Consider the following 23,538-nt stretch of genomic DNA (forward strand, 5'->3'; position numbering starts at 1 on the left):
TTGGAAGTCTGATGTATATAGATTGAACAGGACCGGAGAAAGTACAGTCCCCTGCGGTGCCCCTGTATTGCTGCACACAATGTCAGACCTGCAGTTCCCAAGACGCACATATTGAGGTCTGTCTGTAAGATAGTCCACAATCCATGCCAGAAGGTGTGAATCTACTCCCATCTCAGTCAGCTTATCCCTAAGGAGCAGAGGATGGATGGTGTTGAAGGCGCTAGAGAAGTCCAAAAACATAATTCTTACAGCACCACTGCCGCTGTCCAGGTGGGAGAGGGATCGATGAAACATATAGATGATGGCATCCTCCGCTCCCACCTTCTCCTGGTATGCGAACTGCAGAGGGTTGAGGGCGTGACGGACCTGTGGCCTCAGGTGGTGAAGCAGCAGCCGCTCAATGGTCTTCATCAGATGTGACGTCAGAGCAACAGGGCGGAAGTCATTCAGCTCACTAGGACGTGATACCTTTGGGACAAGAGTGATACAAGATGTTTTCCAAAACCTCGGGACTCTCCCCTGTTCCAGGCTCAGGTTGAAGATGCGCTGTAGAGGACTCCCCAGTTCCAACGCACAGGCCTTCAGCAATCGTGGCAATACACCATCTGGACCCGCTGCTTTACTGGCACAAATTTATTTTAAATTTTTTAATTTATTAAAAATAAAAAAAACTGAGAAACCACATGTACATAAGTATCCACAGCCTTTGCTCAATACTTTGTTGATGCACCTTTGGCAGCAGTTACAGCCTCAAGTCTTTTTGAATATGATGCCACAAGCTTGGCACACCTATCCTTGGCCAGTTTCGCCCATTCCTCTTTGCAGCACCTCTCAAGCTCCATCAGGTTGGATGGGAAGCATCGGTGCACAGCCATTTTAAGATCTCTCCAGAGATGTTCAATCAGATTCAAGTCTGGGCTCTGGCTGGGCCACTCAAGGACATTCACAGAGTTGTCCTGAAGCCACTCCTTTGATATCTTGGCTGTGTGCTTAGGGTCATTGTCCTGTTGAAAGATGAACCGTTGCCCCAGTCAAGGTCAAGAGTGCTCTGGAGCAGGTTTTCATCCAGGATGTCTCTGTACATTGCTGCAGTCATCTTTCCCTTTATCCTGACTAATCTCCCAGTACCTGCCGCTGAAAAACATCCCCACAGCATGATGCTGCCACCACCATGCTTCACTGTAGGGATGATATTGGCCTGGTGATGAGCGGTGCCTGGTTTCCTCCAAATGTGACACCTGGCATTCACACCAAAGAGTTCAAGCTTTGTCTCATCAGACCACAGAATTTTGTTTCTCATGGTCTGAGAGTCCTTCAGGTGCCTTTTGTCAAACTCCAGGCAGGCTGCCATGTGCCTTTTACTAAGGAGTGGTTTCTGTCTGGCCACTCTACCATACAGGCCTGATTGGTGGATTGCTGCAGAGATGGTTGTCCTTCTGGAAGGTTCTCCTCTCTCTACAGAGGACCTCTGGAGCTCTGACAGAATGACCATCGGGTTCTTGGTCACCTCCCTGACTAAGGCTCTTCTCCCCCGATCGCTCAGTTTAGATGGCCGGCCAGCACTAGGAAAAGTCCTGGGGCCTCATGTATAACGCCGTGCGTAGAACTCGCACTATAACATGGCGTAAGCACAAAAGCCGAAATGTGCTTACGCACAGAAAAATCCAGATGCAGGAATCTGTGCGTACTCCATCTTCCACGTTCTTCCGCTACATAAATCCCGATCAGCGTGAAAACTAACGCTCGTGCACGCGCATTATGTAACGCCCCAAATCCTCCCAGAATTATGCTTATTTGAATATGCAAATCAATATAAATCGCCCTTAAGCGCAGCCTTCTGTGAAAAGACAATGGGAAAAGCATGGGGGGGGAAACATAACAATTTCAGCGAATACCAAGTGGAGGCAAAGGAAAAACATACTATTTGTTCAAATAAGCCGTGGTATAATCAACAAAAGGAAGTTGATCGAGTGGCATAGCGTGTTGGAGAAACATGAAAGCTCACATCCACAAAATCGCACAGTGCCGGAAATAAAAAAGAAGTCACATATCAAAGTCGCCGTGGAAAGCCGAGTTGTAAGCCCACTGTCTGAGTGTAATATGAAAGCTTATTAGGGTACAGAGAAAAAAGCCACACGGTGGGGAAAAAGCACGAAATGTCCACTTCAATCTTGACATTTCCACTTTAATCACGTAGTTTATTTTGTCATTAAAGTAGAACATCATAAAATTCATCTTAAAATCGTTTAATTAACCAGTTTCTAAAATCACATCGTAATTAAAGTAGCACGTTAAATGCTTTGTTTTGTATTTGATTTTCTATGTGCCTATGTGTGTGAATCACTACTTGCTTCTTAAACCGGCTCTCTTCCTCCAACTGGACACAGAGTCCATTACATTTGTGATATTACAGCTCTCTGAATAACTAAAATACTGAGATGTATACGTGATGTCATTTTCATGATGATAGGAGCTAAAGCACATTATTAAACATGTGTTTCATGAGCCTCGTGCTCATGACAAGCATTTATCTTTTGTCGAAATTTGTCGCTGCGTTTTTAGCTGTGTTGTTATTTTCTCTTTCTGTTTTATATTCAATATATATTGGCGTGGCCGCCCCAAGAGTCCTTGCTTTTCTTTCTCCAAGTAACCGATCGCCAAACAATCAGCTCTGTAATAGACGTTAAGCCATCTGTAAGCTTAGCGCTGATTCTTCAAAACGTTTAAAGAACATTGAAATATCTTCGTAGTACATGTTTAATTATTCTATCCTTCACGACACTCCCAGTGAAGAATATAGATTATTTAAATGAAGTTAAAGTTTTGTGTATAATTTAACAAACATATTTTGCTGCATTTCACCTTAAAAATGATATCGTCATCATATGTAAATACGCGCTTTATAAAGTGGCTCAGGTTGTGTGATATTATAACTGTAGTGCAAGTTTACAGTGGGGTGATTGTACTTATAAGTACAAACCGTTCTACAAGGAGCAATTGATTGAGTGCATTTAAAGTTCTTGGGATGAAACTGTTTCTGAGCCGCGAGGTCTGTACAGGAAAGGCTTTAAAACGTTTTGTAGTGGCTGAGACAGCGTGTCCTTAAAGCTGTATACCGATAATTCTCTTTCCGATCAGCTGCTGCTGTGATTCACACTCAGATACCGTGATATAAATACTCCGAGTCGTGCAGTGAGAGTAATATGGAAAAAAATGATCCGCTGTGGCAACTCCTAACAGGAGGAGCTGAAAGAAGAAGAAGAAGAAGAAGGAGAAGTGAGAGCAGTTACGGTATTTGGAATACTATGGCTGTTCCCTGGACCATTATATTGTTACGAGTTAATTACAATCGGATGCATTACACTAATAAACAATATACGGTTAGTTTCTGTGTATTTATAAAGCCGCGTCATGAAAATAATGAGTACTCACACAAGAACAGTACCCTTGCTTTGACGCTGGGTGCCGCCAGTTTGCAAAACCGAGCGCAGAACTTGCGTATGACAAGGCATGAGGTACCGTGGAAAAGTGCGTGGCTTTACGCCAAGTGTAGGTTTTATACATCGCGATTTGAACGTGGAAAAGTCCTTATGGAACATTTCTGTGCGTACGCACCGTTTATACATGAGGCCCCTGGTGGTTTCGAACTTCTTCCACTTACGGATGATGGAGGCCACTGTGCTCATTGGGACCTTCAAAGCAGCAGAGATTTTTCTGTAACCTTCCCCAGATTTGTGCCTCGAGACAATCCTGTCTCGGAGGTCTACAGACAATTCCTTTGACTTCATGCTTGGTTCGTGCTCTGACATGAACTGTCAACTCTGGGACCTTATATAGACAGGTGTGTGCCTTTCCAAATCATGTCCAATCAACTGAGTTTACCGCAGGTGGACTCCAATTAAGCTGCAGAAACATCTCAAGGATGATCAGGGGAAACAGGATGCACCTGAGCTCAATTTTGAGCTTCATGGCAAAGGCTGTGAATACTTATGTACGTGCTTTCTCAATTTTTTTATTTTTAATAAATTTGCAAAAATCTCAAGTAAACTTTTTTCACGTTGTCATTATGGGGTGGTGTGTGTAGAATTCTGAGGAAAAAAATGAATTTAATCCATTTTGGAATAAGGCTGTAACGTAACAAAATGTGGAAAAAGTGATGCGCTGTGAATACTTTCCGGATGCACTGTATTAATTGTACTGTCCAGAATTAGTTAAAAAATCAACTGTATGTTATTGATTTGGGTTGCGGTAAACCATACAGCACTGAAAGCAAGGTGGGGGACCCAAAACACATTTATGAATTTTTGTATTTGCAGGGGTCCTGCAACCCTAACTCCCATGAATCACAAGGAATAACTGTACTTTTTTATGCTCAACTTAACTACTCAACTATTAACAGCAGTGAATAAAATAAAGCATTAGCTCATTAAATGTCAAAAGGTTAAATGTTATACAGTACATAACAGTTGAACAAGTAAAGAAACATAACTTACGCTGCCAAAATATTTATCCAACAGTTCTACGTAGCGATGTATAATTTCAAGGGTTATTAGCTCATTGTCTTGATCTTCAATGGCACAGCAGAAATACAAACTTGCATACCTAAAAAGAGAGAAATAAATACTACAACACTACTCACATCTTAGCAAAAAGGCCTCAAGGAAAACCTTTTTAGTGACCCTTCATACATACATAAATAACAGTAGAGATACAGCACATTTAAATTGTATTTCTATTGTGCACAGCATTGTTGTAAAACAAGGTCTCCAAATGGATTTCTCATCAAAGCCAAATCAATTAGGATTTATTTAAAGATTGTGCTGAAATGAAAATTTGGCTGAGCTGGAACTACTATATGTGTTGCAGCTGCTAGGCAAACATGCAAGCTGTTAAACTGTCTCATTTTGTGTAGGTCCCCGTATGTCAGCAGAAATCCTTTGTGCTCCACAAAAGCTAAGGCTTAGTCAAACAGGAGTGACTGTAATAGGTAGTGAAAGACAGAAGGTACAAAAAGACAAGTATTTCACAACAAGCTTGTTATGTCGAGAATTTGTAAATTCTGGGCTGGTAAAACTAAAGGCAGTTAATAATGCTGTCAACTGAGACAGTAAGTAATATTCAGAAACTACTGTGATTATAGTCTTGGTCATTTTTACCAACTTCTGAATGTATTAAAAAAATTTATATATTTGTTTGTTTGCCCAGTTGATTTCATACAAGGGACGCTAATGAAAGATGGTTGAGAAGCTACCCAATCAGAGCACGTATTACGTATTAATTAAAACTCCTCAATGATATACAATATGCTTCCCGCGCGGTGCTTCGGACACTTAAAAGCTCTAACAGCCCGTATTGATTTTTGATTGTTTGCTTTTCTCTCTCCGTCTCTCTCACTCTCTCTGACATTCTTTGCTCCTGACGGAGGGGGTGTGAGCAGAGGGGCTGTTTGCTTAGAAGATACAGACGCTCCTCTAAAAAATGCTGAAAAAGACTACCTTCACATTGATCCCTTCATTGCTTCGCATACATAAAAGCCCAACAGCCCTATTTATTTTTGATTGTTTACTTTTCTCTCTCGGACATTCTCTGCTACGCACACTCATTTGAAGAGAAAGATATGTTTGCATTCTTTTAATTGTGAAAAAGAACTGTCATCTGTCCTGTCATGGAGCACAGTTTAAACTGGTGTTAAAAGGGTGTTATTTCATGTCTAGAGGGCTCTAATAATGTTAAAAAAATGTATTTAGAAGGTCGTAAACAGGTTTTTAATGCTCTAACTGCGAAAATACTAGATTTATAAATAAAGAATCCTACTTCGTGGAAATTCATTTATCTGTCTGGAGCGGATTAACTGCGATAAATAAGGGTTTACTGTATAACTGTGCAGAGAATATTTATAAACAGTGTGGGAGAGTTTCTAAGGGTTTAAAATATATAAAAATAACCATACAAACATATGGTTTCTACTGCGCGGATTTTCACCTATAGCGGGGGGTTCTGGAACGCAACTCCCGCGATCTAGGAGGGATTACTGTATACCTTATTTATTCGTGTACCACACACCCTCGTGTAAGACACGCACCCTAATTTTTAAAAAGAAAATCACGAAAAAAAGTTTTGCCCCGTGTACGACGCACGTTGTGATTGTATAGAATGCGTTTAGAGAGAGAGAGAGAGAGAGAGAGAGAGAGCGCTGTCAAGCGAGAGCGCGAGCGAGAGTGGCCGAGCAAGCAAGCGAGAGAGAAAGAGCACGAGTGGGCATGTGAGTGAGCAAGCTAGAGAGAGCGAGAGAGAGAGAGAGAGAGAGAGCGAGAGAGAGAGAGAGCGCGCGCGCGCGCAAGCAAGCAAGCAAGCGAGCCCAACCAGAAGAAGTAAACATTACAGAATTGCATTTCCTCGTGTATGACGCGCACCTGATTTTCTAATTCTAATTTTCGGGGAAAAAATGTGCGCGTGGTACATGCGTAAATATGGTAGTCTCTATATACATAATTTGAATTTTATCAGCAGAACAAAAAAAAATATAAATAAAATACGAAGTATGTTTTAACACAACATGTATTATAAAAGAAATTGTACATAAGAATAAATTAATAATCCACCTTGATCAAAATGTGACTCACAGGAACAAAACACAATTCAAAAATGCTATTTTTTCTGTTGCTAGAAAGATCACAAGTAAGTCATCGTATTACAAGGCTAAAATCTATAGTTCTATACATAATTCATATGCAAGCACAGTTTATTTAACTGATCTCACGTCGTGGTCTTAACCTATAGTTCATGATTTACAGCACAATTTATTTATTTATATATATTTTTTTTTAAACACGATAGCATAATACATGTACCTTATTATTATTATTATTGACTGATATAGGCCTAAAAATTGTATATTTTTTGGCAAAAAGCATTTGGATGTCTCCAATGTGAAGGCTGGAGACTGACATTGCATGAAAATTTTCATAGCTCTCTATCTTTTAATAAGTGTATCAAAAGAAATATTTATGTAAAATATAATAATTAGTACATAAAACAAAACATGTAAAGTGTTATTAACCAAACCAAAGAAAGCCTCACAACAACACTAAGCATTCTTATTAATTTTCATATTTAACTAAATTCAAATCTGAACAATTGATGAAGTCTCCAATAAGGATGAAAATACTTCCGGGAGCTGAAACCACTGGCCTGCTTAGATGGCAAATACTTACCTTTTGTACACAATCTTCAGGTCACGCCATTCCAAGAAGCTACACATTTTGGGCTTTCGAGCCAGTACTGTCTGGACAAGTTCCCGGGTGATCTTTTTCTTTTCTTTATCGGATAATGGAACATACCACTTTTGAAGCCTCAACTTTCCTTGGCGACTGAAAAGCAACATGAACTGCATCTGTAAAATAAATTATACATAAAGCAGAACTTATTTCAAATTTATGGCTCTTCACTTTAAGCATTCAAATTTCAACTGGAAACACCTTTTCCAATTCTTAAAAATAATCTTTTTATTTAACTCAACAAAAAAAGGTTGTCATCCCAAACAAAATGAAATATTTTGATCAAAAGAAAACTATAAATAATAAGATGCATTTTCATTACTAACAAATAGCAAGATTTTATCTCAGCAAAATAATACAGGAAGTTCAATTGCAGGAATAAATAATGCAGTTAGAACTAGTGTTAAAGACCACAAAGAAATATACATGATTTTTAAGGAATAGTGTAAGAATTTACAAACATTAGATGGTAATGAGCATGTGGGTCATGCCAAGGCTTTCTTGGACAAGACAAAAATGTCTCACCACCACTCAATGTGTTGGAGAGGAGAGTAAGGTTTGCAAAAATCCAAAATGGACTGACACAAACTTAGCTTTGTGTCGGTTAATTTTTTTTTGTCTATAACGTCACCAAATTTCAATCACTCATTTTAGAGATTTGGAGTTATTTAGTTTTTCTATTGTGGGCTTATTTATACCTTAAATACTGATGTATCAAAATGTCCTTTCTTACCAGATACCTGGTACCCTAAATGTACCATATCTTGACAAATTTCGGCTTTTTAACTAAAAGGAAAATTGTGTTTTTGTTGATGAGCGAGTCAGCAACATCTCAAATCATTCACTGAAGCTAAATGCAATTAACATTTTAGCAATGTTGCTTCTCTGTATACAGTGGTGTGAAAAACTATTTGCCCCCTTCCTGATTTCTTATTCTTTTGCATGTTTGTCACACAAAATGTTTCTGATCATCAAACACATTTAACCATTAGTCAAATATAACACAAGTAAACACAAAATGCAGTTTTTAAATGATGGTTATTATTTAGGGAGAAAAAAAATCCAAACCTACATGGCCCTGTGTGAAAAAGTAATTGCCCCCTGAACCTAATAACTGGTTGAGCCACCCTTAGCAGCAATAACTGCAATCAAGCGTTATGATAACTTGCAATTAGTCTTTTACAGCGCTCTGGAGGAATTTTGGCCCACTCATCTTTGCAGAATTGTTGTAATTCAGCTTTATTTGAGGGTTTTCTAGCATGAACTGCCTTTTTAAGGTCATGCCATAGCATCTCAATTGGATTCAGGTCAGGACTTTGACTAGGCCACTCCAAAGTCTTCATTTTGTTTTTCTTCAGCCATTCAGAGGTGGATTTGCTGGTGTGTTTTGGGTCATTGTCCTGTTACAGCACCCAAGATCGCTTCAGCTTGAGTTGACGAACAGATGGCCGGATATTCTCCTTCAGGATTTTTTGGTAGACAGTAGAATTCATGGTTTCATCTATCACAGCAAGCCTTCCAGGTCCTGAAGCAGCAAAACAACCCCAGACCATCACACTACCACCGCCATATTTTACTGTTGGTATGATGTTCTTTTCTGAAATGCTGTGTTCCTTCTCGCCAGATGTAACGGACATTTGCCTTCCAAAAAGTTCAACTTTTGTCTCATCAGTCCACAAGGTATTTTCCCAAAAGTCTTGGCAATCACTGAGATGTTTCTTAGCAAAATTGAGACGAGCCCTAATGTTCTTTTGCTTAACAGTGGTTTGCGTCTTGGAAATCTGCCATGCAGGCCGTTTTTGCCCAGTCTCTTTCTTATGGTGGAGTCGTGAAAACTGACCTTAATTGAGGCAAGTGAGGCCTGCAGTTCTTTAGACGTTGTCCTGGGGTCTTTTGTGACCTCTCTGATGAGTCGTCTCTGCGCTCTTGGGGTAATTTTGGTCGGCCGGCCACTCCTGGGAAGGTTCACCACTGTTCCATGTTTTTGCCATTTGTGGATAATGGCTCTCACTGTGGTTTGCTGGAGTCCCAAAGCTTTAGAAATGGCTTTATAACCTTTACCAGACTGATAGATCTCAATTACTTTTGTTCTCATTTGTTCCTGAATTTCTTTGGATCTTGGCATGATGTCTAGCTTTTGAGGTGCTTTTGGTCTACTTCTCTGTGTCAGGCAGCTCCTATTTAAGTGATTTCTTGATTGAAACAGGTGTGGCAGTAATCAGGCCTGGGGGTGGCTACGGAAATTGAACTCAGGTGTGATACACCACAGTTAGGTTATTTTTTAACAAGGGGGCAATTACTTTTTCACACAGGGCCATGTAGGTTTGGATTTTTTTTCTCCCTAAATAATAAAAACCATCATTTAAAAACTGCATTTTGTGTTTACTTGTGTTATATTTGACTAATGGTTAAATGTGTTTGATGATCATTTTGTGTGACAAACATGCAAAAGAATAAGAAATCAGGAAGGGGGCAAATAGTTTTTCACACCACTGTAAATAGTGCCTTACTAGTACATGTGTACTGGACATATTAGAATACATTCCCCCACAGGGCATAAGTACATGTATGCACAAGTCTACTACTATACTAACACAGGTAAAATTGCGTTACAACGAACTGCCAAACACCTAAAAAAATATTTTGTTGTAATGAGATTCTGTATTTGTTGCTATAGTGCATTATTTAACTTGCATCCAGGCGTTTGCAATCATTTCAATAGCTTCTTCCATGTTAATTTTAATCTTCTCCTGTCTACAAGTTATGCTGACGAGAATTTTTCTTAGCACTTCCTTGCACTTTCAGGGTGCAAATGATGCCCAAATTCAATGGCTGAAGCGCTGCTGTGCAATTGGGTGGGAGGAATTCAACTCAAACATTATCTAAATGCAGAAGCATGTTGTGGGCAGCACAGTTAACAATCATAAGCAGAATCATCCTTTTCTTCTTCATATTGTGAGGTTTCTGAACTCTTTTGAGATTCCCCCCCACCCAACAGGAACATCAAGCTGAAGTGTGTCCTGAAGCGTGATTGCCGCGTCTGTGGAAGATTGTCCGTTGCCGGGTCAGGGCAACAGCAGGCTCACAGCGCCGCAGTGAAGCACCACAAAAGCGAATCGTAAAAGATTGTGGGTGCGCTATAAGTCCTTGTCTTACACCCCAAAACATGAGGCTGAGTCTCAGTACTTTAGCAAAACCAGCTTTTATTTAGCTTGAAACAGGAACAGCACGGTCATTTATTGTAGCAGAATCTGCCACTCTCCTATAAACAGACACAGCAGTCAGACAGGGTTGTGACCAGGTTAGTGGCCAAGTAATACTGTTCCCTGCATTTACAATGTTCTCTGCATCACCCATTGAGAGCTTTTGTTTGCTTCAGTGCTGAGCCACATCAGAGCTGTGAGCCTGCTGTTGCCCTGGCAACAGATAGACAGTCTTCCAGACACGGTGATCTTACTTCAGGATGCTCTTCGGCATGTTGTCCAGTTGGGAGAAGTCCCAAGAGAGTTTAAAAACCTCACATTTTCTTGAATGAGTGATGCATTCATAGGAATGTTTCTTGAATGAGCATCACTGAACCACATAAAAACTGCTTTTTTGGCGTCTTCAAATGCAACATTTTGCATACATTTTTTTGCTTGGTCTTTAAGAAAGTTGACAGTGTCTATAGCAAAATTCCGAATTCACTGGCAACGTCTTTTTTCTTTTTGCCTCAATCAAGATCGTTTTTTTTTCTAATATGAACCGTTATCGTTTATTTGTGTCTGCCATTTCTATAGGAGGGTAAAAATTTGTTAAATTCCAATGGATGTTTTTAAATGTTGACGAGCAATAAGCAAAAGGTATCACGGAAAACCACCGAAAACAAAAACAGCAAAAAAACAGTACGAGGAAAGTCCGAAGAAAGAACTTTTTTTTTTTTTTTTTACAATGTTTCTATTTGGGGATCATTGTGCACAAAACTAACTGCTCTGTGGATGATTCATTCAAGCATTTCAAGGTCACTTCATTACATGAAAAATATCTGCTGAATGTACTTCGTAGTAACAAATTTTTTCTAGACTTGTGTCATATAGGGAAACTGTCGGTACCATAAAAATACTTCGTTGTAACGAAAATTTCATTGTAAAGATATTTGCTGTAACAGATTTTTAATAGGCTTCTCTTACTAGATGACCTGCAGTATCCTATGGAAATCTATTTTCAACATTGGTATTTGAGTGTGGTTCTGCACTGTGTCCCTAAACTGGGCAGATTCAATTAACTCCAATAAATGTATTTTGATAAGTCTGTCATTTTCTAACCCACTTAGTCCTGAACAGGATTATGAGGCACCGTATTTTGAATTTTGTTCCAATTAACACATTTTCTATATCCCATCGTAAATCAGGTAATTTTTCGCAAAATCCCCATCAGGCCACAAACCCATGGGGAAAATGTGCAAACTCCACAGTCAAACCTTAGCTAATGGCACTTTTAAAACATATGTACTTAATAACCCAATTAAATTTAATGAAAACCAGGCACATCAGGTACTACTTCGGGGCATGTGTCTAACTACTCTGCGTTTTCATTAGTACTTAAATAAAAGTATTCAAAAAAGAATAAATAAATGGAATGCTTCAACAAACACTATGTTTACTGGTTTAAAACAGAAGAGTTACATATGCTTCAGTTGCTCAATACTTTATAAAGGATAATAAAATACCGAAATTAAGTAATTTTACCCACTGAAGTGAAAAAAAATTAAAACATGTTTTAAACCTCCCTAATAAAGGTTTATAAATAATCACTTGAAATGGGAGAAGTACCCAACAACTAGAAAGTTGTAAAAATGATCAAACCTAAAATAAACCATAGACTGGTAATTCTAGACTAAACATTTTCATACTATATCATGGAAACGTAAACTACAATAAACCATGAATTAAAAAAAGAATTTATGAAAACAGTATAAATAACAGTCAGAAAGGACTTATGAAAGGGCTTATGAGGAACCCAATGTCATATTAAACTGGGGGAATTTTATTGGAGTGGGAACAATTTCACTGTTGGACATGAGTATTCAATTACAAATTCAGGTGGGCCAGATTTTCAAACCAAGAAACTTAGCTGGGCTAGACATTTTAAGCAGCCAGTAAGAAGTAGGTAATACGTTTTAAACCTACACAAACAAATACATTGCAAAAAACAAGCAATGTTATTTATTGCTTCTCTTTTAAGGTTGATCACGTCTGACACAGGCACCAAAGTTATAACCAAAACAGAATTTGAGGTAGTACCAATCTTTTTTTTTTTTTTTTAATTTCAAAAGTGGAAAAAAATAACATTTTGGTCATATTTGACCCAGGAACATTTCAAAGTGCAAATCATCATAAATACTGCACAATATTAGCAATAACATTTGTTTACATTTTAAAATAAAAATAAATATATGACCCAAGCATAGCACAAAGTGCATTTAACAGAAAGTTGGAAAATTAGTGACGTTGGCAAGTTCAATATGGCGGCCGACAGTGGCGTAATACCATCAAAATAAGTACGTACACCGGTTTCGGTTAGCGCAGGGAAGCCGCCTACCAAATTTCATGAAGATGGGGTCATAAATAAGAGAGTTCAACATGGTGGATGTTGTCGACCGTTATGACCGTTACGTGTAGAATTTCGAAATGAAACCTGCTTAACTTTTGTAAGTAAGCTGTAAGGAATAAGCCTGCCAAATTTCGGCTTTCTACCTACATGGGAAGTTGGAGAATTGGTGACGAGTCAGTGAGATATATATATATATATATATATATACACTATATATATATATATACACTAGCAAAATACCCAGCATGGCGAGAAGTAGTGTGTTAAAGAAGCAATGAAAAGAAAAGGAAACATTTTGAAAATAACGTAACCTGATTGTCAATGTAATTGTTTTGTCACTGTTGTGAGTGATGAGTGTTGTTGTCATATATATATATTTACACACACACACACACATAAACATATATATATATATACATATCTATACATATACACATACATATATCTCTACATATATACACACAAATACATACATACATGTATGTATGTATTTGTGTGTATATATGTATATATATATATATATATATATATATATATATATATATATATATATATATATATATATATATATATATATAGATATAGATATACACACACATACATACACACACACATATATAAATATATATATACATATACATACATATCTACATATATACACACACAGCTATTTCAGATCAGTGCAATACGCTGTTTGTTAAAACGGTTGACTCCGCTCTTACGTGCAATAACAAATCAAATCATTCAGTTGTCTTTGCTCATATGTCATTTTAGAGCTGGACGCCTGGCATCTTTTTTTGGCCACAAGTTCGTTTCTGTTTGGTGTGAGGTTCTGTGTTGTGGAGATTCTCAGGATGGATTGCAGGTGCTCATCAGTGAGGCGACTCCCGTGTGCTGTTTTGTTATTCTTTATCACTGAGAAGAGCTTCTCACACAGATATGTGCTACCAAACATGCACAAGGTTCGAGCCGCATGTAGACGGACTTTTTTTGTTCTTCAAAGTCACCAAAGCGCCGTGCAAACTCAGTGCGCAATAACTCTAGTAAGCGGTAAGTGTTCGCAAGGCAGCTGAAGCGCTGCATTATGGGATCTGTAGTTTATTGTGTTACCAGCGCCTCATATACCCGGGCTTTAATAACAATAATACAGTATATAAAATGATGCAAGAACACCAAGCGGCTCACGTGAACTGACGCAGTGCACAGATAAAAAGCAACAGTTCCAAAGAGTGCTGAACAAAAACCGAATTACACAATTGAGAAGGCAGCAAAAAAATATGAAGCATCTGATACATACAATCATATTCATAAGTGCAGCTACTGCGGAAACAAAGCACACGGTGGAAAAAGTGAATGTCCCGCTAAAGGAAGACAGTGTAAAAAAACCCGTGCATGCAGTTTGTCACATCTCAGATAAAGAGGAAGATGAGCTGTTTATTGATGCAGTAAGAAACTAATGATGAATGAAACCTCTTATCTTTACAACGATTGACAAACACGGAATGTAACTTGAACACAACACATCGTACAAATACGACCCTGATTGAAACAAATAATGATAATCAAATCCTTGATGACAGCAACATTCAATAACACTCACAAAACAATTACTGTATATTGACAATCATGTTACGTTATTTTTAAAATGTTCCCTTTTCTTTTTCATAACTTCTACTTCTCCACTGCGATACGCTGGTATATGTATATATATATACCCCGATCTACAGTACATACTCTCGCATAGACAAGCCACATGCTGTGGCGCAATTGTAGAGTCTTAAGCCTCTAACGCCGACATTCGAGGTTGATTCGAGAGGGATGCACTGAGTATGTACGCGCTACCTGATTCATTTTACCTTCGCATCTCCTTGGTTTGGGACGTATGAAAAATATTAGGTTAACGCAGAATCATGTTACGTTATTTTTAAAATGTTTCCCTTTATTAGCACAAGCACAGCTGAGAAGCTTCGATGCATGTACTCCATAACGCGTTAAAAAAATAACGCATTTAATCACACTTTCAATTCCAAGCAAATGGGAACTTTTGTCAATGCATGATTTCCTGGTACATCCATTACACTGATGCACACATCACAGCTACAAAAATGTTAGAGTCGGAATAAAGCGCGTTCCTACGACTGATCATTTCGACTACCCGAGTAAGCCTTGATAAAAGCATGGTTTTGTGCACACTGAAAAGCAAGCAAAATTAGATGCATTACAGAAAGCAGACTTTGTGGCTCTTACTGGGGATCATTGGACTTCTGTGACCGTTAGTAATTCTAATTACATCTAATTACAAAATGTTCAATGATCACACTGTTTTAGCCTAATGTACAAAATAATTTTGGCTAATGTTACTCAGAGTTTAAAGATTAAGTTGGTCAAATTACCTTTTATGTTTCTGACTTATTTTTTTAAGAAGAAAAACTGCACTTTATGTTGAAATTTTGGTTATTATTATTTAAAGACAATACTATTCTGAAAATCTACTTAAAGTACTTAAACTACCACTTTATTTTTAAGTCTGCCCAATTTTAACCAGGGATGATATTTTTGTTTCTGTTTTGAATTCAAATGCAGTTTAAAGGCTTTTTTTCAGAAATTAAAACAGCTTCAGTTTACAATATTCATGTCCATGTCTATTATTTGATTCTGTAGCCCACTAAAACCCTTTTAAATTAAAAAAAAAACATTTGCGATTTGAGGCAAATTTACGTGCGATTACATACGATTAATCAAGATTAATTCTTACACAGCCTCTAATTAATTGGATTAATTTTTTAATCGAGTCCCACCCTAATATATATATATGTGTATATACAGTATATATATGTGTGTGTGTGTATATATATATATATATATATATATATATATACATATATATATATAAATACCATATATATATGGAGAAGTAGTGTGTTAAAGAAGCAATGAAAAGAAAAGAAAAACATTTTGAAAATAACGTAACCCATTGTCAATGTAATTGTTTTGTCACTGTTGTGAGTGATGTTGTCATATTCATATATACACGTATATATATATATATATATATATATATATATATATATATATATATATATATATATATATATATATATATATATATATATATATATATATATATATATATATATATATATATATATATATATATCTACATATATACACACACAGCTATTTCAGATCAGTGCAATACGCTGTTTGTTAAAACGGTTGACTCCGCTCTTACGTGCAATAACAAATCAAATCATTCAGTTGTCTTTGCTCATATGTCATTTTAGAGCTGGACGCCTGCCATCTTTTTGGCCACAAGTTCGTTTCTGTTTGGTGTGAGGTTCTGTGTTGTGGAGATTCTCAGGATGGATTGCAGGTGCTCATCAGTGAGGCGACTCCTGTGTGCTGTTTTGTTAGTCTTTATCACTGAGAAGAGCTTCTCACACAGATATGTGCTACCAAACATGCACAAGGTTCGAGCCGCATGTAGACGGACTTTTTGTTCTTCAAAGTCACCAAAGCGCCGTGCAAACTCAGTGCGCAATAACTCTAGCTTCGCAATAACTTGCAGCATCATAAGGTAGACTTGATTAACGCGTAAGTGTTGGCAAGGCAGCTGAAGCGCTGCATTATGGGATCTGTAGTTTATTGTGTTACCAGCGCTTCATATACCCGGCCATTAATAACAATAATACAGTATATAAAATGATCTCGGGGCGGATATAATTACACGCCGGGCGGATGTGGCCCGCGCCCTTGAGTTTGACACATATGGACTAAATAGAACTTGAAAAGATATATTTTTTCAAATGTGATCGCAATTCAGATAGAGTTGACGCCAGACTACAGCCTGCATGCCTCAATGAGTCATCCTCCCTCGCTCTTACTTTTTACCGTTCATCTAATGAATACACTGAGTATGGCTTTACCAAAACAATCATTGATGGCTAATAAAGTATCCATTATTCGAGTATGTAGATCGGGATATATATATACATATATATATACCGCGTATCGCAGCGGAGAAGTAGTGTGTTAAAAAGCTAGAAAAGAAAAGGGAACATTTTAAAAATAACGTAACATGACTGTCAATATACAGTATTTGTTTTGTGAGTGTTACTGAGTGTTGCTGTCATCAAGGATTTGATTATCATTATTTCTTTCAATCAGGTTCGTATTTGTAGGATGTGTTGTGTTCAAGTTACATTCCGTGTTTGTCAATCGTTGTAAAGATGACAGGTTTCATTCATCGATTCATTTCTTACTGCATCAATAAACAGCTCGTCTTCTTCTTTATCTGAGACCTGACACACTGCATGCACGGGTTTTTTACACTGTCTTCCTTTAGCGGGACATTGACTTTTCCACCGTGTGCTTTGTTTCCACAGTAGCTGCATTTATGAATATGCTTGTATGTATCAGGCGCTTCATATTTTTGCTGCCTTTTCAATTGTGTAATTCGGTTTTGTTCAGCTCTTTGGAACTGTTGTTTTTATCTGTGCACTGCGTCAGTTCACGTGAGCCATTCGGTGTACATGCATCGAAGGTTCCCAGCTGTGCTGGTGCCATCTTGTGCTATGTCCATGGCTGTATTTAATGTTACCTTAGTCCTGGCACTTAAAACTTTCTCTCGCAGTTTCGCTGAGTTTGTGCCAAACACCACCCTGACCATCTCATCTTCCTCTGCATAAGCACAGTCCTTAACCCGTGAATATTTAGTGGAGTTTGCTATTGGATTGCCGCTGACGGACGGCCTTATATGGGCAGGCACTAAATTACAAACGCCAGCGCAGCCTGTCTATGAACTTAATTTAAAGTGTAGGTTTACATCGTGCTTTGTTTCCGAAGTAGCAGAACTCATCAATATGGTTGTATATGTCACTTGCTTGCTTCTTATTGTTTCGCTGCCTTCTCAATTATATAATGCATGTTTTCTTCAGCGCTTTTTGAGGTCTTCCTGGTTTTCTATGTACTGCGTGATTACGTGGAAGGCGTGATGATGTCACACTAAACTCCGCCCCCACGGCGTTGAAGCTCATCTCCATTACAGTAAATGGAGAAAACTGCTTCCAGTTATGACCATTACGCGTAGAATTTCGAAATGAAACCTGCCCAACTTTTGTAAGGAAGCTGTAAGGAATGAACCTGCCAAATTTCAGCCTTCCACCCACACGGGAAGTTGGAGAATTAGTGATGAGTCAGTGAGTGAGTGCTTTGCCTTTTATTAGTATAGATATATGTGTATAGATGTGTGTGTGTGTATATATATATATATATATATATGCCAGCAACACTCATATCAATGACAAAACAATTACATTAACAATCATCTTACGGTATTTTTAAAATGTTTGCTTTTCTTTTTCATAACTTCTTTAACACACTACTTCTCCGCTGCGAAGCGCGGGTATTCTGCTAGTGTTTATACAGGGAGTGCAGAATTATTAGGCAAGTTGTATTTTTGAGGATTAATTTTAATATGGAAACACAAACACAGTGCTATCAGTCAATCCAAATTGTTAATAAACCTGAAACCTGAATGTTTCACAACGGAAATGTGTGGAATACATATGTGCGCACAATTATTAGGCAACTATTAGTGTGCAGATTTATTATGCAACTAAAGGAAAAATGAAAATTTTCCCATCTCACTTGTTTATTTTCATCTGTTATAGTGAGAATAATAAACAAACACCTCAAAATTTACAAATAAACATCTCTGACATTTCAAAAAAATAAATCAATCAATCAATGACCAATATAGCCACCCTTCTTTCCAATAACAGTCATAAGCCTTTCCATTCATGGAGTCTGTCAGTTTCTTGATCTGTTGACGATCAGCTTTTGTGGAGCAGTGACTACAGCCTCCCAGACACTCTTCAGAGAGGTGTATTGTTTTTCTCCCCCGTAATCTAGCGTTTAAGAAGTGCCCACAAGTTCTCAATAGGGTTTAGGTCAGATGAGGAAGGGGGGCCATGTCATTATTCCTTCATCTTTAAGGCCTTTACTGGCTGGCCACGCAGTGGAGAACTTCGATGCAAGTGATGGAGCATTGGCCTGCATAAAAATCATGGTCTTTTTCCTGTATCACTGTTTGAAGAAAGTGTCTTCGAAAAACTGGCAGTAGGTTTGGGAGTTGATTTTGAGTTCATCTTCAATGCAAAAAGGTCCAACTAGCTCATCTTTAAAAATACCAGCTCATACCAGTACCCCACCTCCACGTTGGAGTGGAGCTCTGTGCCATTACTGATCCACAGGTCCATCCATCTGGTCCATCAAGAGTCACTCTCATCTCATCGGTCCATAAAACCTTTGAAAAAATCTGTCTTCAGATATTTCTTGGCCCAGTTTTGACGTTTCAACTTATGTTTCTTGTTCAGTGGTGGTTGGGTTTCAGCCCTCCTTACCTTGGCCATGTCTTTGAGCACTGAACACCTTGTACTTCTGGGCACTCCAGGTAGGTTGCAGCTCTGGAATATGAAAGTACTGGAGGATAATGGGTTCCTGGTAGCTTCACGCTTTGATTCTTCTCAAATCTTTGGCAGCTAATTTCGTCTTTTGTTCTCAACACGTTTCTTGCGACCCTGTTGACTATTTGCAACAAAATGTTTGATGGTTCTGTGATCACACACCAATATCTTAGCAATTCCAAAAGTGCTGCATCCCTCTGAAAGACTTTTACAATTTTGACTTTTCAGAGTCAGTTAAATCTCTTTTTGGCCCATTTTGCCTGAGGAAAACTAGCTGCCTAATAATTCTGCACACCTTGATATAGGGTGTTGATCTCCTTAGGCCACACCCTCCCTCATTACACAAATACACATCACCTGGCGTGCTTAAATCCAATAAGCATTCAAGTTAATACAGCTTGGAGTTGGAATATACGCATTAAAAATGATGATATGGTCAAAATACTCACTTGCCTAATAATTGTGCACACAGTGTATATGTGTGTATATGTATATATATATATATGTATATATATATGTATATATATATATGTGTATATTTATATATATATATATATATATATATATATATATATATATATATATATATATATATATATATATATATATATATGCCAGCAACACTCATGACAATGACAAAACAATTACATTGTCAATCATGTTACGTTATTATTAAAATGTTTCCTTATCTTTTTACTTCTCCGCTGCCAAACGCAGGTATTCTGCTAGTTAGTAATAATAATAATACATTTTATTTAATAGGCCCCTTTCTTAGCATTCAAGGTCACCTTACAATAAAATTAAACATTAGTAAAATTAAAACAAGAGAATGATAAATCAAAAAGCAATAATTAGCAAACAAACAAACAAAGATAACTGGCAGTAACAGTGCACAATTCACAAACTTTTTGAATTTGAATTTGACAGCCCTATTCTGCAGTGACTTATTGAAAATCCAGGTTTAAACAACCCTGAGATGTTATGGCAGAAATTGAAATAATTGAAAATGAAAGAGTTTTAATTAACTGAAACAGTGCAAATATGTGAAATGACCCTGTATTCCTCTTAATATGTTATGGGAGTGTCATCAAATAAAAGGTGTCTGGTATTAGTTACTGCTGTTGACAATAACACAGCCAGTTTTAGCCCAAGGGTAAATTTACTTTATCACGTGGGGTATTATACATTTCAGTTTTTTATTTGAGAATGTTACATGCACAGAACAAACAATGAAAGGTATTCCCATAACAATGAATTGCAGACAGGTCTCTCGACCAATGCATGAGGGAGAGGGGTAGATTTTTCAAGAGATGTGCACCGATTTTTCTGGAAGCATGTGTTTAAAAATGTTTTGGCAAAACCTGGACAAAAACAGATGAACATACACAGGCTTGGTCCGCAATAGAAATAAAACCCTACAGTAGTACTTTATATTCCTTGCTTTGTGCCCCAATAAATGCAAGTTATCGCCAATATACCAACAACCCAATTGTGCTTCACTCAGAATATGGAACCAATGTAGGAAGCATTTCAATATAGAGGAACTTTTATCTGTGGCACCTCTGCACGAGAACCACCTTTTTCGACCTCGCAAACATATGCAGTTTTTAATGATGTCTGGAAAACACTTGGGATTAAATCACTTAGAGATCTGTACATAGACAACGTCTTTGCATCCTACGAACAATTACATTCCAAATTTAACTTTCATGCAACACATTTCTTTCACTACCTTCAAATTAGAAACTTTGTTAAGTGGAGCCTGCCCAATTTTCCTCACCTCCCACCTCCCTCTATGCTGGAAAAAATACTGCTCAGTTTCAAGGACTTAGACAGCAATTCTGCAATATATAAGACCATTTTACAGTCCCTCCAAGAGGACAGTGGGAAAAGGATCTCTCACTCAACGTATCACAAAAGGAGTGGAAGGTAGCAATGCAGAGAATTCCTTTTGGGGAAGCATATGTGCAAAGCATACAATTATTCAATTCAAAATTATATATCGAGCACATCTGTCTTGTTTAAAATTATCCAAAATGTTACCAGGGCAAGATGCAACCTGCGAACGCTGCAATCAAGTTTAAGCCTCACTGGGTCACATGTTTTGGGCCTGCACCAAATGAACATCATTCTGTACCAACATTTTTAATTACCTTTCAGACAGCCTTGGTGTCACAATCCCTCCTAACCCATTAACAGCTGTGTTTGGTGAACTTCCAGATGGGCTTAAAGTGGAGAAGGACAAACAAACTGTGATTGCCTTTAATGCACTAATGGCACGTAGACTTATCTTGCTCAACTGGAAGAATCCAACTCTCCTCTTTTAAGTAAATGGGTAACTGATGTTATATACTATTTGCAATTGGGAAAAAAAGATCAAATTCTCACTCAGAGGAACTGTGCAGAACTTTTTCAAAAGCTGGCAGGATCTAACCAATAACATTTGAGAATAAGCATTTAAAGCATTGAGGAAGCAGATTCTTCTCCATTTATCTTTATTCACTTATTAATTCATCTATTTACTTATTTTTACTAGCTTTTTTACTCTGCTGGCCATGTTCTTTTTCTCAGGGGTGGTGGTTGATTTGTTTTAAATCCTATTTTTGTAAAAAATTATCTATTTGTATGGAATGTTGTGTGATTACAATAAAATCAATTATAAAAAAAATGTTTTAGCAAACAATGCATGTATTTTTGCATATTTTGAGCATTCAACTGGATAACTGACAAGTGACATATTGATGATGCAACAAGCAACGCGAGAATAACCCGGATGTTTTCACATCTTCTGTTATTATAGCACTACTGTACTGGAATCTTATTTTTTTTCTCACCCTAATACAAGCGACAGAAATATAATTTCTGAGTGGATTATTCCTTTAAAAGCATCTTGAAAGATCTCAGTATTTACCAGTACTTGTGAAACATATTGTTTTGGGTTTTTATTTTTTTAGTACTAATTGTTGCAGTATTTAATTTTTCAATTATAAAATGGAAAATGTTTGTGAATAAATTTAATATGCACACATTTATTAAAATTGTTCTCTCACCATATCAAGCAGGTGTATAAGAAAAGATTTTATTATTACCAGAATCTGGGAATGGTGGAGCTCTGTTTATGAAACATGTTCCTTTGCTGTATATAAACCAGAACAAACACCCAAAACGAGTAAAGTTTTGAGAAATGTGTAACAAGGTTTAGGCAGATTATCTGAAAGAAAAGTTCTTTAGACATTTATAAAACAGACCTCACCAGCTGTTCAAAAAGTTCAATTAAGCATGATTACATGACTAAAAATGCATAATGTGATTTTCAAAATTAAAAAAGGAAGTAAAAATACTAGAAATATAGACAAGATGAATGAGCGAACACTACGCCCATTAAGCTTATTTCTATATTAACAATTTTAATGATCAAGATCTTGTCTAGTCTTTTCTCGAGGCATAACCTTGCCATATACTTGAAACTAACATCTTTACAACCAATTTTATGTTGTCTTTGGTTGTATGATCTTCTCTAAACTTATGTATTTTTAACCTCCACGCCCTTCTTTGTAAAATGTAGGAGTTCGCACCGTTTACAATTTATTGATTAATAAACAGTAAAACCCACATACAGATTTATCTTTAAAGACAAAAAGCATTAGTTTACTAGATGTAACTGGGCTACATAAGCAACCTGTGTAATAAAAAAAGAGGCAGGTATATTCTGGATATGTTAAATATCCATTTCCACGTTTCGAAATTATCAGACATACAGAGATGCCAAGGTGAACCTCAAAATATGCGAGTAAGAAAACTGAGGAATCTCTCTATTCTAAATAATGTCAACTGACTTTGGAGATTCACGATTACTTAATTTGTGCCAAGCAAGACACTGGGAAATTATATAATAAAAGAACGGCTGGAAGGTATCACCCACCTGTCTATATATCTAAAAAAAGAACAAATAAAAAACTTCACTTCAAATATCGCATTGTAATCTTCATAAAATCGTAGGTTAAAAACGTTCTTTTCTTCTTTCAAAACAAATTTTAAAAGAGTGTGCGTGATCGATTGTCTTCTGTAACTGCAGGGCTGTCTAAATTCAACTCGAAAACATTTTATTATTCTCTACACTGCTCCAAAATGAGGGGAGGAGGGGTGGTGGTGGGTTTGGCGGCGGCGGCGGCGATAATACTGCAGTATGCCCGTCTGGCGTT

The 23,538-nt window shown here is 37.4% G+C and overlaps 1 protein-coding gene across 9 annotated transcripts in view; it reads right to left on the reverse strand.

The window, feature by feature from the left end:
- The window catches only part of ap1s2 (adaptor related protein complex 1 subunit sigma 2), an 80,968-nt gene that overhangs the window by 56,844 nt on the left and 586 nt on the right, over positions 1-23,538 (reverse strand). For all 9 annotated transcript variants that reach the window (XR_005632665.1, XR_005632662.1, XR_005632664.1 and 6 more), the window contains exons 2-3: positions 7,215-7,393; positions 4,494-4,602 (exon numbers count right to left, since the gene is read on the reverse strand). Coding sequence is in view for 5 of the 9 variants with exons in the window: in XM_039745006.1 (XP_039600940.1) it covers positions 4,494-4,602; positions 7,215-7,393 (288 nt within the window). In the remaining 4 variants the exon portion in view is untranslated. The remainder of the gene's footprint in view (positions 1-4,493; positions 4,603-7,214; positions 7,394-23,538) is intronic.

Source organism: Polypterus senegalus, chromosome 2 (genome assembly GCF_016835505.1).
Source record: "Polypterus senegalus isolate Bchr_013 chromosome 2, ASM1683550v1, whole genome shotgun sequence".
NCBI classification, from domain to species: Eukaryota; Metazoa; Chordata; class Cladistia; order Polypteriformes; family Polypteridae; genus Polypterus; species Polypterus senegalus.